This window comes from Centropristis striata, chromosome 3 (assembly GCF_030273125.1).
Source record: "Centropristis striata isolate RG_2023a ecotype Rhode Island chromosome 3, C.striata_1.0, whole genome shotgun sequence".
Taxonomy (NCBI): Eukaryota; Metazoa; Chordata; class Actinopteri; order Perciformes; family Serranidae; genus Centropristis; species Centropristis striata.
Window position 1 is genome coordinate 12,225,035 of NC_081519.1, and position 14,318 is coordinate 12,239,352.

At 36.3% G+C, this 14,318-nt stretch overlaps 1 protein-coding gene and 1 non-coding gene across 2 annotated transcripts; both read right to left on the reverse strand.

Annotated features, from left to right (window-relative positions):
- Positions 1-1,585: 1,585 nt before the first annotated feature.
- Positions 1,586-9,901, reverse strand: vamp3 (vesicle-associated membrane protein 3 (cellubrevin)). The gene is made up of 5 exons (XM_059329424.1): positions 9,800-9,901; positions 5,445-5,523; positions 3,833-3,991; positions 3,519-3,570; positions 1,586-3,205 (listed from the first exon to the last, which is right to left on the reverse strand). Coding segments are annotated over exons 1-5 (309 nt in total). The 5' UTR covers positions 9,802-9,901; the 3' UTR covers positions 1,586-3,188.
- Positions 9,902-14,234: 4,333 nt separating this feature from the next.
- trnar-acg (transfer RNA arginine (anticodon ACG)) lies at positions 14,235-14,307 on the reverse strand. Its single transcript has one exon. It is a non-coding gene; the product is annotated as a tRNA-Arg (tRNA).
- Between the last annotated feature and the right edge of the window lie 11 nt (positions 14,308-14,318).

Sequence of the window (14,318 nt, forward strand, 5' to 3'; positions counted from 1 at the left end):
AGAGATGCGCGCTCCAGCTGATGGACTTCACACAGCTTGATGGTTTTGACAAAAAACGTTTTTTTAATAACCTCTTGAATTGTCAGCTATATGCAATATGTGTTTTTGTTGAATTTAATGGCAAGAATCACAAGAAGATGGTCTTAATTTTTAGTGATCGATTTGATAATGATTTATCATTTCGTCACCCTGTTAAAATAATCGCCTAACTATTTTTTTCAAGTTTTGCAGGAAACACAAAAAACTTCACCAAAAGTGTAACATATGACATGTATTGATAATTTCACTCAAAAGGGATGTAACAAAGGATGGCTATTGGCATAGTAATAACACTGTGTGTAAATTATGTAACTGAAGAGAAATAAATGACTTAGGCAATTTTTGAACATGCCTTTGTGACTTAAGCAAGATATGGTAACACTTTATTTTGAAGGTGTCTGTGTGATGGAAATTTGTTAACTATTTTCTGACATTTAATAAACCAAACTTTGTTGATTGACTGCTTAAAAATAATGATTAGTTGCAGTCCTATTTTGGGTTTTACAAAAAATATTTAATTTTAACTATTTGCTATTGAAAATAAACTTGAATTTAAACTAGAAAACTGTGACATAGTGATGTCGGTTATGTCTCTGAAACACATAGTAACAAAGCAGGCAAGGCTGGATTACTAACGTCTTCAGGGCTCCAGGTTCATCATGGAATATCTTTAGTGGGGCCTCAGTTTTGCCCCTTGTTTTCCCCCTTGTAATAGACATAATATCAATGTTAAAAATCCTAATTAATGCCGGGAGTTTTCCTATTGTACAAGGTTTGTTGGAACAGGATATCATGTGGCTAGCTAATAAATAGGTTGGAGGCCCTTGGGAGAAAGCTTTTGTGGGAGACAGATGGTGCTGGTCATATGGAAAGTCCTTGGCAATGACATAAGATTAGATGACTAGTTGTTTTTCTTACAATATTTCTGGTGTCAGTGACAGTACGGTGATCAGCAGTGTGGATGACCCGCTAGATCTTTGAATTATTAAATTACAGAATAATCAAGGGGTGATTTAGCAACCTATAAGGCTGGACTAAACTGTGATGGAGCAAATCCCTGAGCTGCTTTTGAATAAACTGACATTTATGGCCTCAAACCAGGAAAAAACACTCAGATCAGATTCTAATTTAAGTTAAATCTGTTTTATTCAAGAAAAAGGCATTGAGGAACAAAGAGTAGAATTGCACTTATTTGGAAATGCATTCCCATTGGGTAGACATAACCATGGGCTGGAAGTTAGAAGGTCTCACATTTCTGGTGAAGACAGGAGAGGATGATGACAATTCCACACATCTGTGATAGAAGCCAAAAGCATTTTCTGAGGCCTTTGAAAAGATTAGTTTCCTTAATGGCTACAGTTAGGCTATATTTATATACTCTAAAGAGCCCATACTTGTGAAAATGTTCATGTTTATCACCATAGTATCATGCATGCACTTTGAAGGCCACAGAATGGCTTATGTCTTAAAAACTGAAAAAGCAACAGCTAAAATTTAAGCAATGGAATTCCAGACAGAGTGAAATGAATGTACAAAAATCCCAAAATTGTTTCCCTCTTTAAAATACATTTATTTTAATGGGATGGAGGGGACAGTGGGGAATGCAATCATCCAGTGCTGGTGTATATAACACTGTCATTGCCCAACAAAGTTTTTCTCCACACTCAAACAAGCATGATGCAAAGCAGTAGTGAGCATCTACACACACAAAAAATACTATACAGCCCCCCTAAAGGTTAGTCCTAAATATGAAAGATTGCAAAAAAAGCTATTGTTAGAGGCACTATAAATCTAAAATATCACACAAGAGAAGTACTTTGCATTGATCAGGTGGGATACATTGCCAGTGTTAATAAACAGAAGGCTTTATTTGAGGTTAAAGCAGCACAGTATTTGGACAGTTGGAGCATTCAGAAGGCACATCACTTTTACTGGCTGGTGTGTATACATGTATATGATCAATAAGGCATGGCTGTATTTTGGCTGTTCTCCATTGGAGAAACCTATTAAGGCAACTGTCTAACACTACATTTTCCTACTTTTATGTGCTTGAATATATTACAAAGGCAAACTTTATGGCATGTCTTTGAGAACGTGATTTAGACAATTTGCCATTTTTAACCCAGTGTAGCACTATTGTTTTTTTTAAATGGCAGTTTCTCTAGTCTTTCATATCTGTGCAGCTGAAGGTTAAAACATATATGCACTTTTCTACACAAGCTCATTCTCGTTTTACTGTAACTACATTCTGCCTGAATGAAAGATGGAAAAGGACAGGGATGATCAGGTGGTTTCAATAGTGTGCAACTTTTTTGTTGTTCGGTGACCAAAAACATTTTTCTTTATCAAATCAATCAAAAATCAAATGTCTTACACAGAGAAATGAATAAGCACTATCCCATACACATAAATAAAATAAGGCATCAGATCCCACCATTCCCTGGTCGACTGCAACCATTCATAAAATGGCAAATTAGTGATTCTTTTTGAAAAAATTGAGGCAAAAAATCCAAATATTGGCTTCTGAAAAGTATAAATGAATGTGTGTTGGAAAGGGGCATCTCTTCAGGGATATGCAGGGTTACTGTACAATCTAAATCAACACAGAACTGCATATCCTAAAGGCACTTCTCTTAGCCTTGCACACAAAATCAATGGCTATTAATAAAACATAAAAAAGTAAATATAAGTTGAGGAGAGTTAACAACAACAGTCTTCACTTCTAGTCCGGAGGATGGAGTATGTGTGTGTGCTCTGTCATACATTTATAGACGATTCATTTATTTTTGTAATAGGCTTTGGTTGAGTTTGAGTTCAACTATCAACCTGTTTCTGTGTTCTTTGGCAAGTGACATGGAACTGTAATGCAGGTTTGAAATTACCTGGTATGGGGAAGTAATGCAGGGTAAACCTCTGGTATTGTGACAATTCTTTACTCAGGCAAGCAACACATACGCACAGACACCCACACACACAAACACACACAGGGCAAATCAGGCAAGGAATGAAGACCCCCTGCAAGGAGAAACATGTTGTGGAGCTCAGTAGCCAGTAATCACGTGAGGTCTTTCTCTGAGATATGAATTATGTTCGTTGTTCCTCTCCTCTTCTTCATTGTTTGCCCCACTCCTCCTCCTCTTTTTGCAGTTTTATGAGTAATTCCAAACTGTGAATGAAGAAGATAGGAGCTCTTTAGCTGAAAGACTTATTAGTGTATTAATTAATAAGTAACTAAAGTATATCTAATTTAAATATACCATACATCCACATACTGCATATAAATATGAACATCAACAATGCAGATAAAACTAAAATGTCAAGTAATAATGATTTATATTACATAAAGGGAAACTTTATCATTATTTTATTTTTCAACCTAACTTATTGTAGATCATAGATATCCTTTTGATCATCAAACTGCAACAATACATTCAATACTGTCTTTGAGAAGCTCTTCTAACCAAAGGCTTGATACTCACTAATAATGATGAGGATGATGATCACTAGGACAGCTATCAGGATGGCCCACATCTGCAAAGGTTCAGCAAATTTAGTTCCACAAACATTAACTGGCATTAAGAGGTCTATTCACTGACAGAAAAAGCCTGTTTATCTGTAACACTTCTCGTTCGCCAATAACTTTTTTAAATATTTGTTTCACTTCAGTTCACTGTTGTGTATATAATGTTTTTTTGTGTATACAGTATGTACAATGTCATTTAGACTAGCCTAGGGACTTTTGATATGTAGTACATTTTAGGTTTGTTTTTTGAACCAAACTGTGTTTAGGCACCTTGCAGTTTTTCCACCAGTACTTCCTTTTCAGCTTAGCAGCACTGGTCTCGAACTGGGAGGCCCCTGCCTGCAGTGCGTCTGCTCTGTCGTCCAGTTCTGACAGCTTCTGGTCTCGTTCCAGCACTTTGTCCACATTAACACGCATAATGTCCACAACCTACGCACATACACAAGAAGAAAACACTTTGTTTAATGTCAGTACTTTTTAAATGACTGACTCCTTGCTGTACTGAGCTGAATGTTGGGTAATCCCTACTATACCTCATTAAACAACAATGCTTTAATCCTTAATTTAAGAATGAATAGAATATATTGCAAAAGCTCCCATACAAAAATGAAATGTGTTTCCGTAAGTGTTGAGTAACCTCCAACAATGTTGCTACTTAATGACGGAGTTCATCTAAAATCACACAGTATCGCAGACTACACATAACCCATATGTTCCACTGATCCACAAACCCCACAACTGCCCCTCCTCTCAGACAGAGCAGCAGGGTGGAGACAAGTGTGCAAGCCCATGCAGGTCTTACGTAACCATAGAGCCAGTGATTATATAAACCCCTGCCAGCCAATTGGAGGCTTTGTGTGGCATGCTATGGTTAAAGTTATGTGTAGGAGGGACTAACATCGAAAGGGCGACAACATTTAAGAAGATTAAGAGCCGAACGGCAAGAGGAGTGAGATTTAGCTGCCACTTCTTTTTCTGGTGGCAGCACTGACATGGTTTTGAATATAATTTTTGTCAGGCATGTGAGCAGACATGTGCAGGTAGAGCATTAGAGAGCTACAGATTCCACATCATGGTGATTCATGACACTGCTGCCAAACGTTATGTAAGTCTCTGCTCCAGACAAACAGTAAGGTAGAAGGGGGTGGGGGCTCTGGAGTTCAATAATAATAATTGACTAAGTGTAAGAAATGACGCACACTGAGAAGGGTACACTAGGTATTACCAATTCCACTGACTTTATAAATAACGTGTTAGGCTTGAGATATATATAAAACAAATTAAATCAAAATAAATAAGAGCAAATATGCTGTAACATTAGCGGACTTCCAAAATATACTCAAAATTACTTTACTTATTCAATATATTTTATAAATAAAAATAAATTAGGTCAAAATAATTTAATTCAATTGTTATATATATGTTGTAGTATACTGCAACAACCAACTGAAAAGTTGTGAACATAAACATTTTGGTCAACTATATTCAATATATTCCAGTCAGAAACTCAGTGGAAACGAGCAAAAGTGCAACACTGTAAAGAAAAAAGAAACACAATGCGGCACAATAATCCCTTGTATTTAGATTGTATTCTTTTCATAATCATCAGAATCCAAAATCGTCATTGAAAATAAAGTTAGATTAATAGCTTAGCCCTATAACTTGGTTGACGTTGACGTTGGGAATAGTTAAATGCTTCCTAATGTGTGAAGTGTCTTAAAAAATTATAAACAGAAATCAAGAATGTGTGTATTACTCGTGGTAGGGCATACATAAATCTAGATTAGACATTTTTTTGGGACCATTGTTATAAAGCAGGGTGGAAATAAAGGTTTGGGGCTTAACCAGAACTCCTAAACCAGAAATCAGAGATGTACCATACCTCATCCACCTGGGCCTGGGTCTGCTGCAAGCGCCTGTTGCCTGACGCTGCGCCAGAACCTTCTGGACCGGCTGCTGACCTGGTGAGATAATGACAATTAGGTTTAGATATCAGCCTCTCCTAAGGTGTCACAAAAAAATATTTTGCATATACTATATGCAATTTGCTATACTGGTGCAATACATATGGCTTTGTGCACCACAAGCAAAGTACCCTCTGGTTTCATTATATGCTGAGGTGTCCTAGGCATTGCTGCTATATATCAATGCTTTATAACAGTTAAATAATTGACAAAAGATAGCTGGGTGAAATACATGGAAAAAATGATGTGCAGTTTGGACATGACGTCATACACCTAGCCCATTGCAACCTGCATCACGTTTTTCACAACAACTTTGGGAAACTGTTTCTAAAGAAGGAACAAATATGAATCATGAAAACTGGAAGAAGGAAATTACATGTCATTTACTTTAATTATATATTTATGGTTTCTAGATTTGATATGCACCCTTGACCCTGCGGCCTCTTTTACAGTGGCTAGCTACTGCCACCCTCTGACATGAGACAGCATTGCTCTGCAGTGGCCACACTATGAGTGACAATAGAAAGTTGAAAGTGGAGAATGGGGCGAGGTGTTTACACCAAAATGAAGGGATTATACAAGATTTATAATGATGGTAAAAGAGACAATGTGTCAGTTTACACCACATGCTCAGACTGGGTCCACATTGAAAGACAGTCAGGTCAACTGTACAGGGATCACTCCTTTACCTTTACATGCACAACATGTTATTGCACACAACAAGCAACAAGCAGGCACACCCATGGGTGCTTTCTGGAATACAACCACAAAACATTTACGACACTAAAGACATCCCTTAACGTCTCATGTGCCAAACGAAGCTACAAATAAAATTGCATAATCCTTAGCGCAGGACATGCGCTGGCTAAATTTGGCCTTTAAGACAATAACAACAATAAAAAACTTTGGCTCATCAAATGAATATATATATTCAATTTAAATCAAGGTATGACGCAATGGTGATTCATAGAACATGATGGTTAGCAGAACAAATTGATCTATTGACATTTTACTGCAGCCTAGATCTGCTGTGAACCAACTCTCACATGACAAACCACATCATCTCCACCTACACTGACCTCCTGACCAGTACACTGTTGACATTTCTCTTGGTATTATAGAAAAGGGATTTTCTTAGTTTTCAAGATTACACCAATAACTGTGATTATAATCTTATGAGGAAGCAGAGAGTACCAGAAACAAAGGATACATTTCCGTAATTTAACATAGCCAACTACTTCCTCCACTCTCTCCAAACTACCAGTGAATTTAATATGTAAACAATACTCATGTACACTAAGAGATGATAACAAATACAAATGTATTTGTCTAACAACTGGTTGACCCACAACCTGGCTGTTAAAGTTCCCACAGAGAGTGTAAACCATCATAGATTAGGGCGCAAAAAAATTCTACTTGCATTGCAGAGGCCACTGCAGATAAGGCATCCCCTAAATATAGCATAAGTGAAGGAGTTAGATACAACAGTTCACTTACATTACAAATGTCTATGTTCAAACAACACAGGAACTCATCACAGCCAACTCAATGGAAACTGAGCTGATGTGAGGTCTGACCTAGTTCATTTCCTGGAGAAAAACAATCCATGATGTAATTCCTTTCAAAAGGAAGATAAACAACAAAACCAGACAATGGTGAATAGGTGGGCTTAGTCTAAATAGATATGACCAACCATTAGACCCCATGAAGGCAACACGTGGTCATGTTTACAGCACAGGGTGAACTTGAAATGCAGGACTAGAAGTGTTGACAGAAGGCACTGAAGTTTTTCAACAATGACTCAATAATTTACTATTATTCATGTTTTATAGTGCTTCCTGATTCAAAACAAATACCCCAACAGTCTGTTTTTCCTGCTGGGCTGGAAAAATATGCTGAGAAAATATAGTAAATGAGGACAAGTCACTGAGTTGTGAGCCCAATTCAGCAAGTAGAAAATATTGTAAATCTTAAACAGGCCTTGGGGCTGCATATAATGATTATTGTCATTATCGATCAATCTGCCAATTTTTTTCTACAGTAATTGTTTGGTCTAGACTTTCAGGACATAGTGTGACGTGTCAAAATGTCAATTGATTTGTTTGCCCAACAGTCCAAAACCCAAAGATATTTAGTTTACCAACAACAAAGACCTAGAGGGAAAAATAATCAAATTTGAGGAGCTTGTGAATAACTTCTTAATCAATTGACTAATCTGTTAGTTATTATTTCTGCCTGAATTTTAACACACCTGATACTTCATGATTGTTGAATGATGTATAGATTTACTACTGCAACTATTTTCAAAATAAAATAAACTTTTTCTATATAATTTCTATTTGTTATGAATTTGATAACCTCTGACCTTTTACACTGTAGAAAGCCAGGCTAGTCATACCACAATATGCACACTTGTATTTAATAAGAATGATGACTCCACTCCATTATATGCCACAGCAAGTCATGCCAGGTGTGGAAGTTTGCACAATAAAAGGGCCCTGATACTGGCTGGAGTAAATAAGGCAGCAAGCATTTGTTATTTATAATCACACCCCACTTTTCCTCTATTGACATGTCAAAATGTCGGCCATGTTAGAGGTCCATGGACTGCCACTTTGGTTCCAGTGATGGTAATAAGCAGATTCTTGTGACTCTCTCCTCCCCCTCGTTATCCTAGAGGTGTAATATGTGCTCACAGTTGTAAAATTATAACAGTTGACATAAACACAGATTGTGGTAAATGGACATATAATGTCATCTCACATCAATCGCAGGCCCCTGAATTCAAAGGAATCTAAATTGTATTGCACCAGACTTTGTGACTTCAGCAAATGCAGTATAATGTCCAAAGCATCAATAAAACATCAAATAGTGATAAAACATGTGATTTGCAGCCCTAAACACTTCCTAAAGTGAAGGAGCAGCAAACTTATTGTACATGAAGTAAAAGCATCAACTTATACCTTACACTCTGTACACTAACTTTCAATTACAATTTATTTGTAACAAACTATGCTATACTTGTAGTTTCTGTACTGTGTTGTAGATGTGAACAAAATACTGCATAGCATACAAATTAGGCAGTTATGATCATTTGTAGTGTACCTGTGTAGTATGAAAGGGATTGTGCACCTTAGACTGAGCAAAGGCAAACACTGAAAAAACCATGATCAATGACAACCTCGTCATTATGATAAATGCAATCCTGACATCACAAAAGCATGTATTTAACACTCCTCATAACTGATTTACTAAAACACAAATTAGTCTCTTTTAACACAAAACATCTTGGTTGCAATTTGCAACGTTACTGAAAAATCCCCTTTACTAAAACAAAAGGAGTCTTGAATATTTTTTTTACATAGAACTTAGGGCTCAGCAAGGACTTAAATCCCCAAAAGAGTTGAAATAGTGATAACTTCTAGGTTACATATTTACGTTTGTATATTTTTAACATTACATTCATAATATTTCGACAGACTTCCTGTGAAGGGCTGGTTGGCTGGGGTGCGGTGGGAAAGGGGTGGGGGAGGTTAATGAAAATAGAGAACCAAGGGAATTTGATTTTGGATTTCTATTGAAACAAAAGTTAAAAATAGAATTGTTAAAAAATAAAACATTCCGTCAGTCAGTCCTAATTTCACCGCTTCATTTGCCCTCCAATCCAGCTAACATTATGTTACAAACAAAAGGTTAAGTTAGCCATCAATCATTACATTTTCTGTAATCAATTGACATGTTACCTCTACTTGTAATGGTACTTTGCACACATTTCAACGGCAGTGATTCCCAATTAGAGTTGCAACAATTAAAACCAAACTGGACTGGACGTTTTAAGCTTACTCTGACGTTTTATTCTGAAGTGTTTACACGTACGTAGAAGCTAGCTCAACCCGTAGCCGGAGAAGAGAGCTAAACTAGCATAAAGTTCATACCAGATTTTTTTTAAATGTACGCATCTGTGAAAGTTATACAACACTGTCATCTATGTTTTCCTTAAATTGTCTCATTAACTAAAATGGACGTTTACGTAGTTTGTGCTGGACAGTTTACTAAGATGAAATGTACTAGCTAGCATTAGCTACTTCAGCTAACTGCTATAGCTCAAACACTACAGTCGTAGCACTTGTTGCGTTAGTTGCAAAGTTTTGGGCGTTGCTTTTTTTCCAGTGACCCTGATTCCCAAACTACCCGGAAGGCGACCATGTTTCGTACATTTGAGCAAGTAACATTTTACTAAAAAAAACTTTTGGTAGAAAAATGAAAGACTTACATTTTGAAATGATAATTCTTTGAACGACACCGACGCTGTTTCTTGTGTGCAAGCTAAAGCTAAAGTGTCAAGCCGTAACAGTTACTGTCGTCGGTTGTTATGCTGCCTTCCCGTGCTGTCGTAAATGGAAAAAGTAAAACGTTAGACAACAAAAGATAATTAACGTGCCAAATAAAACCACGAAAGCGAGATTTTTCTTTTTCATTCACTGTATCAAGGTGAGATAACAAATTACGTTTAGATAATATAATCAATAGAATAACTTAAAGCACAGTTGATATATAAATCCTAAATTGCAAAGCCAATTTCTCTATTTGTATTATTTATTGTTCACTTTAAAATCATGCACAATGTAACCCTGCTATTTAGGTTTTAAAAAATAATTATTAAATAACTGGCTCATACTACCTGGTACATTTTGTTATAAGAATGGGAAGTATTGCTATTTACTTCTCGAAGTGGAAAAGTGTGAGCTCCAAATGAGAACTTGAAGGCAGCAGTAAAGAGGCAGTACCCTCTCTCTTCCCGTGCATAGCTACAATTATGAACGCATAGCATTAAATTATAACATTAATGGGAGCTTGTATTTCATACATGATGATGACATAGAAGATTATTAAGTTTAAAAAAGTAACGCCGTAAAATCGGTCTATTTTTAACCTTCTTTCTATTGGTCAAATGTCCAGATATGCGAGGAGAAACGATCATCAAAGCCCGTGATCAGCATGTGACACATAGAGACTAAAACTTAACATTGTTTATTCTAAAGTATCTCTCACCCCATATTCACAACTTTAATGGGGGACAACTTTGTTATTTAAAGTGGTGCACAAACAATATTTAACGTGTGAAATTCAAGAAGCAAGAAACAAAACTGCTGGATCTCATGGTGATTGTGTGCATTGCTGTAATTTATACACCGAAATTTCACGAAGGACAATAATACCATTGTTTCAAAGAACAGACTTCACAAATAGCCTATAAATTAAATGCTACAAGCTCACAGGTCAGGATACGAGCTGTTCAGTTTTGCTGACAGTAAGCTATGAATCAGTGAGTGCGAATTTCCCTGCATTGTTTTAGATGGACTTATTATACTACAGAACATCATTAACAAGACACAGGTCCAAATTGCAGAAGAGAAGATAACACACGGGCTTGATCACACCCCTCTGGGAAAAAAAACAAAAAACGATTACAGTGCAAAATGTTTAACTGTTATGGTGACTCATGGTAGCCCAACATCTTTCAATCCTTAAAGTTACAGTATTTTAATTAACCCATGTCTGCCATTTACTAAATGAAATAAAATCAGCAAACATGCATACTATACATCTATTAAAATGTCCCTATAAAGCTTCCTGTTGAGAAAGGTTAATTTGCGCTGAAGCTTCACTGTAGGTCAAATATATTTTAAATGTTAGAAACAATAAACTACTAGCTTAAGCTAATATTGAGGTACTTGATAAAATTATTTGTATGTATATTGAAACAGTGTTGACAAGGAATTCTCATTTTGATGTACTGGATACCTACTTTATTTTCTATTTCAAACAGAGTAACAAGTCATAGTTACTAAGCTGGGACAACAGTAATAAGTTCTAAACTTAACAAAAACAAAAACAACTGGAGGTAAGGATCTTTATCATTCTTAATATTTCCAGTCAAACAAAAGGAAATTATGCATGCAAATTAATTCTTAAAAACAAATCATCTTAAATGTATAAATACTTGATTGAAAAGGTTCATATTAGTGATTATAATGCATAATTTAAATTAGCAGTGAATTGCTAGTTCATTTAAAGTTGCCCTTGGGACCAGGATGTTCCTAGAAAGGCCGAGCTTCCCTCGACCCAACAACAACATAGTCGTGTTGCGTTCTCCCTCTTGGCTACATCCCAGATCCTTCATCCACTGCAGCCTCTCCTCCAGGGCTCTGCTGCAATACAAAAGTCTTTTTAGTCCATGTTGTAATGGCTTCATTCATAAAGTTCTTGTGTGGATCTATTTATCTATTAAAAACAACCTAATCAAATCAAGATTGAAAACTAAACCACAACTTACATTTTGAGCAGCACCTCCATTATACTGCAGGCTGGAACTTTCCTCCTAGAAATAAGTTGTTATATTTATTCCACATACATAGTACATAATTCCTAACAATACCAGGAGTGTAGTCTCTCTTAATAACCAAACTGCTTTATGGTATGGCTTTAAGTAAAACAAAGTAACATCATGTACCTTAATGTGTAACAACATGACAGAAATCCTAGTCGATCACATTCCACCTCTCTGCTGGCTTTCATGCTCGTCACCTGATATTTGCAGCAGGTGCACTAAGTAACAAAGTCAATGTTAATGGACTGCCTTCACTCGCTCTTCTCTTTGCAAGCCTGGTATGTAGGAACACCATAATGGTAAACGCCTCAGTGACTTGCTTGATTGAGTTACACCTTATCCCTGTTGAACAGAGGAGTGCTTCTCAACCCTTGAATCCAGGTTCTGGACAGAGAAGCTCCTTCTGTGCAGAGACCCCCAAACAGGGTGATGGCCCATTTTTAGTTGAAACCTTCCTGTTGACGTCGTCTATAATTACTGCCATCTACACTTGTTTTGAAATATGAGACCCAGCGAGAGAGTAATTCTGCATGAAGATTTTCAATCTGAATACATATGACAAAATAATTAAATTTGTGCTTTGAGATGTTTATTTATTTCCTGTTTTAGTGAAAAGCTTGACCTACATTTTTTTTTTACGTAAAACATTGAGAAATAATAAATACATTTTTTAAAGGTATTTAATGATTACATTAGCATGATTAACTTGTGTTTTCTCAGAACCTACAAACAAATTAAGATTAATTTGATTTGAAGTCAACAAAAAATAGTACTAATTATACACTTTTGCTCCACACATTAAAATAATAATAATAATAATAATAATAATAATAATAATATTGGATCCGTTTTATATAGCACTTTAAAAAAACCTCAAAGTCGCTTATTAAAATATCATAATCAAATCAAATAATATTTCTCAAAAAAGTGAAAAAGAGTTTAGCATTTCACGGTTTTAAATCTGGAACATAATGACTAAACCCTGGTTTATCAGTGTGACAGCTATGCATCCACACAACAGCTGTTGGTTAAATGATTTAAAAACAAACAAAATCATCTGTAAAATATGTGTTTGCATTCATCAAATTTGAAACAAAATACAAATGACAGAGAACTTACATATCCTACGTCTTCTGCCTCCATCAGTTCTACAGACTCACTGGCCTCTGAGCTGCAGCCGCCAGGAAAACACTCAGAGTCACGTTTCTCTCTTATTTTTTGAAGGAAGTCTGTCGCTGTGGATTTTTTCAGGAGGGCTATCACATTAAGGATGAAACAGATGCATTAATTTCCCAGATAATAGCTGAGAGGTTGCATTATCAGTCATGCTATGTCATAAAATAACCCATCTCACCTCCCTCGCAGATGTAAGGCATCATGAGCATCACAGTGAGCAGTGTTGTAGCCATGTCCCCATGCAGACTCTTCATCTCTCACACACTTGAGTGTGGAGCCCCCTTGCAGCCCCTGGTACTTTGTGTTTGTCACCTGAGAAATGCCCACGCCCACCTCCCTCCCAACTTCACTCCAAAGGGGACAACAGGTATCATATGTGTTTGTACTAAGCAGTGGGGAGGGAACACATCAAAACTATCTGTGTGTTGAAGGAGAAAAATATCTGGGTATTATTATAATATTCTCAGGGGAAATCTGTAGACAGAGCTTTAACCTATGTTGAATATATTTTTGCAAATCATGCTTTCTATGTGATTGTCCGGTTTAGTGAAGAGAGGCAGAAATATTTAAAAGTTAAGTGCATTTAAAAGGATTGGCAACGTTGTACTGCATCCTAATAATGGAGACGTTGATTATGCTGCCACCTAGTGGTATGATTGTTTTTTTCAATTTCAGATGTACTGTCTGCATGGGAGCTGTTTTAAATTCAACCATGTATGTATGTTGTGACATTTATACTGAAGTTTTCTACATGATAAAAGTTCACTTTCTCAATCAAACCTTTTCTGACTATCAGATTTATTTTGTGATCCCACTGAAGGGAGCCTGACTACCCAGTGATTACATTAGGTCATTTTGTAACAAGAAATGGCATCTTAAAATTAAAGTTTTGACCAGATAAACAAATACAGAAACCTAATAAGAAAAAAAATAAATAAAAAAAACTTAAAAGTCAGTGCACACCACTTAATCCTAACCCTACAGAGCCCATTTTTTTTTTAAAGTAAGACATCAATTACTCTACAAAGCAATAAGTACATCTGTTTTCCTCCTTGCGGTTTTTCTAGCTTTTTTTAAAAAACATTTTTTTTTATCCCTTTTCTCTGTAGCTGTGTGCTCTGGAAAAAATGTTCAAAAGCACCGAGCTAGCCAGGAGTCGAACCTAGAATCTTCTGATCCGTAGTCAGACGCGTTATCCATTGCGCCACTAGCCCTGCGGAAATCT

Coding starts and splice junctions, on each gene's coding strand:
- vamp3 (XM_059329424.1), bottom strand. Junction 3,992..5,444: donor CCCAGGCCCAGGTGGATGAG/GTATGGTACATC, acceptor GTATGTGCGTAG/GTTGTGGACATTATGCGTGT. Junction 3,571..3,832: donor ACTGGTGGAAAAACTGCAAG/GTGCCTAAACAC, acceptor GAACCTTTGCAG/ATGTGGGCCATCCTGATAGC.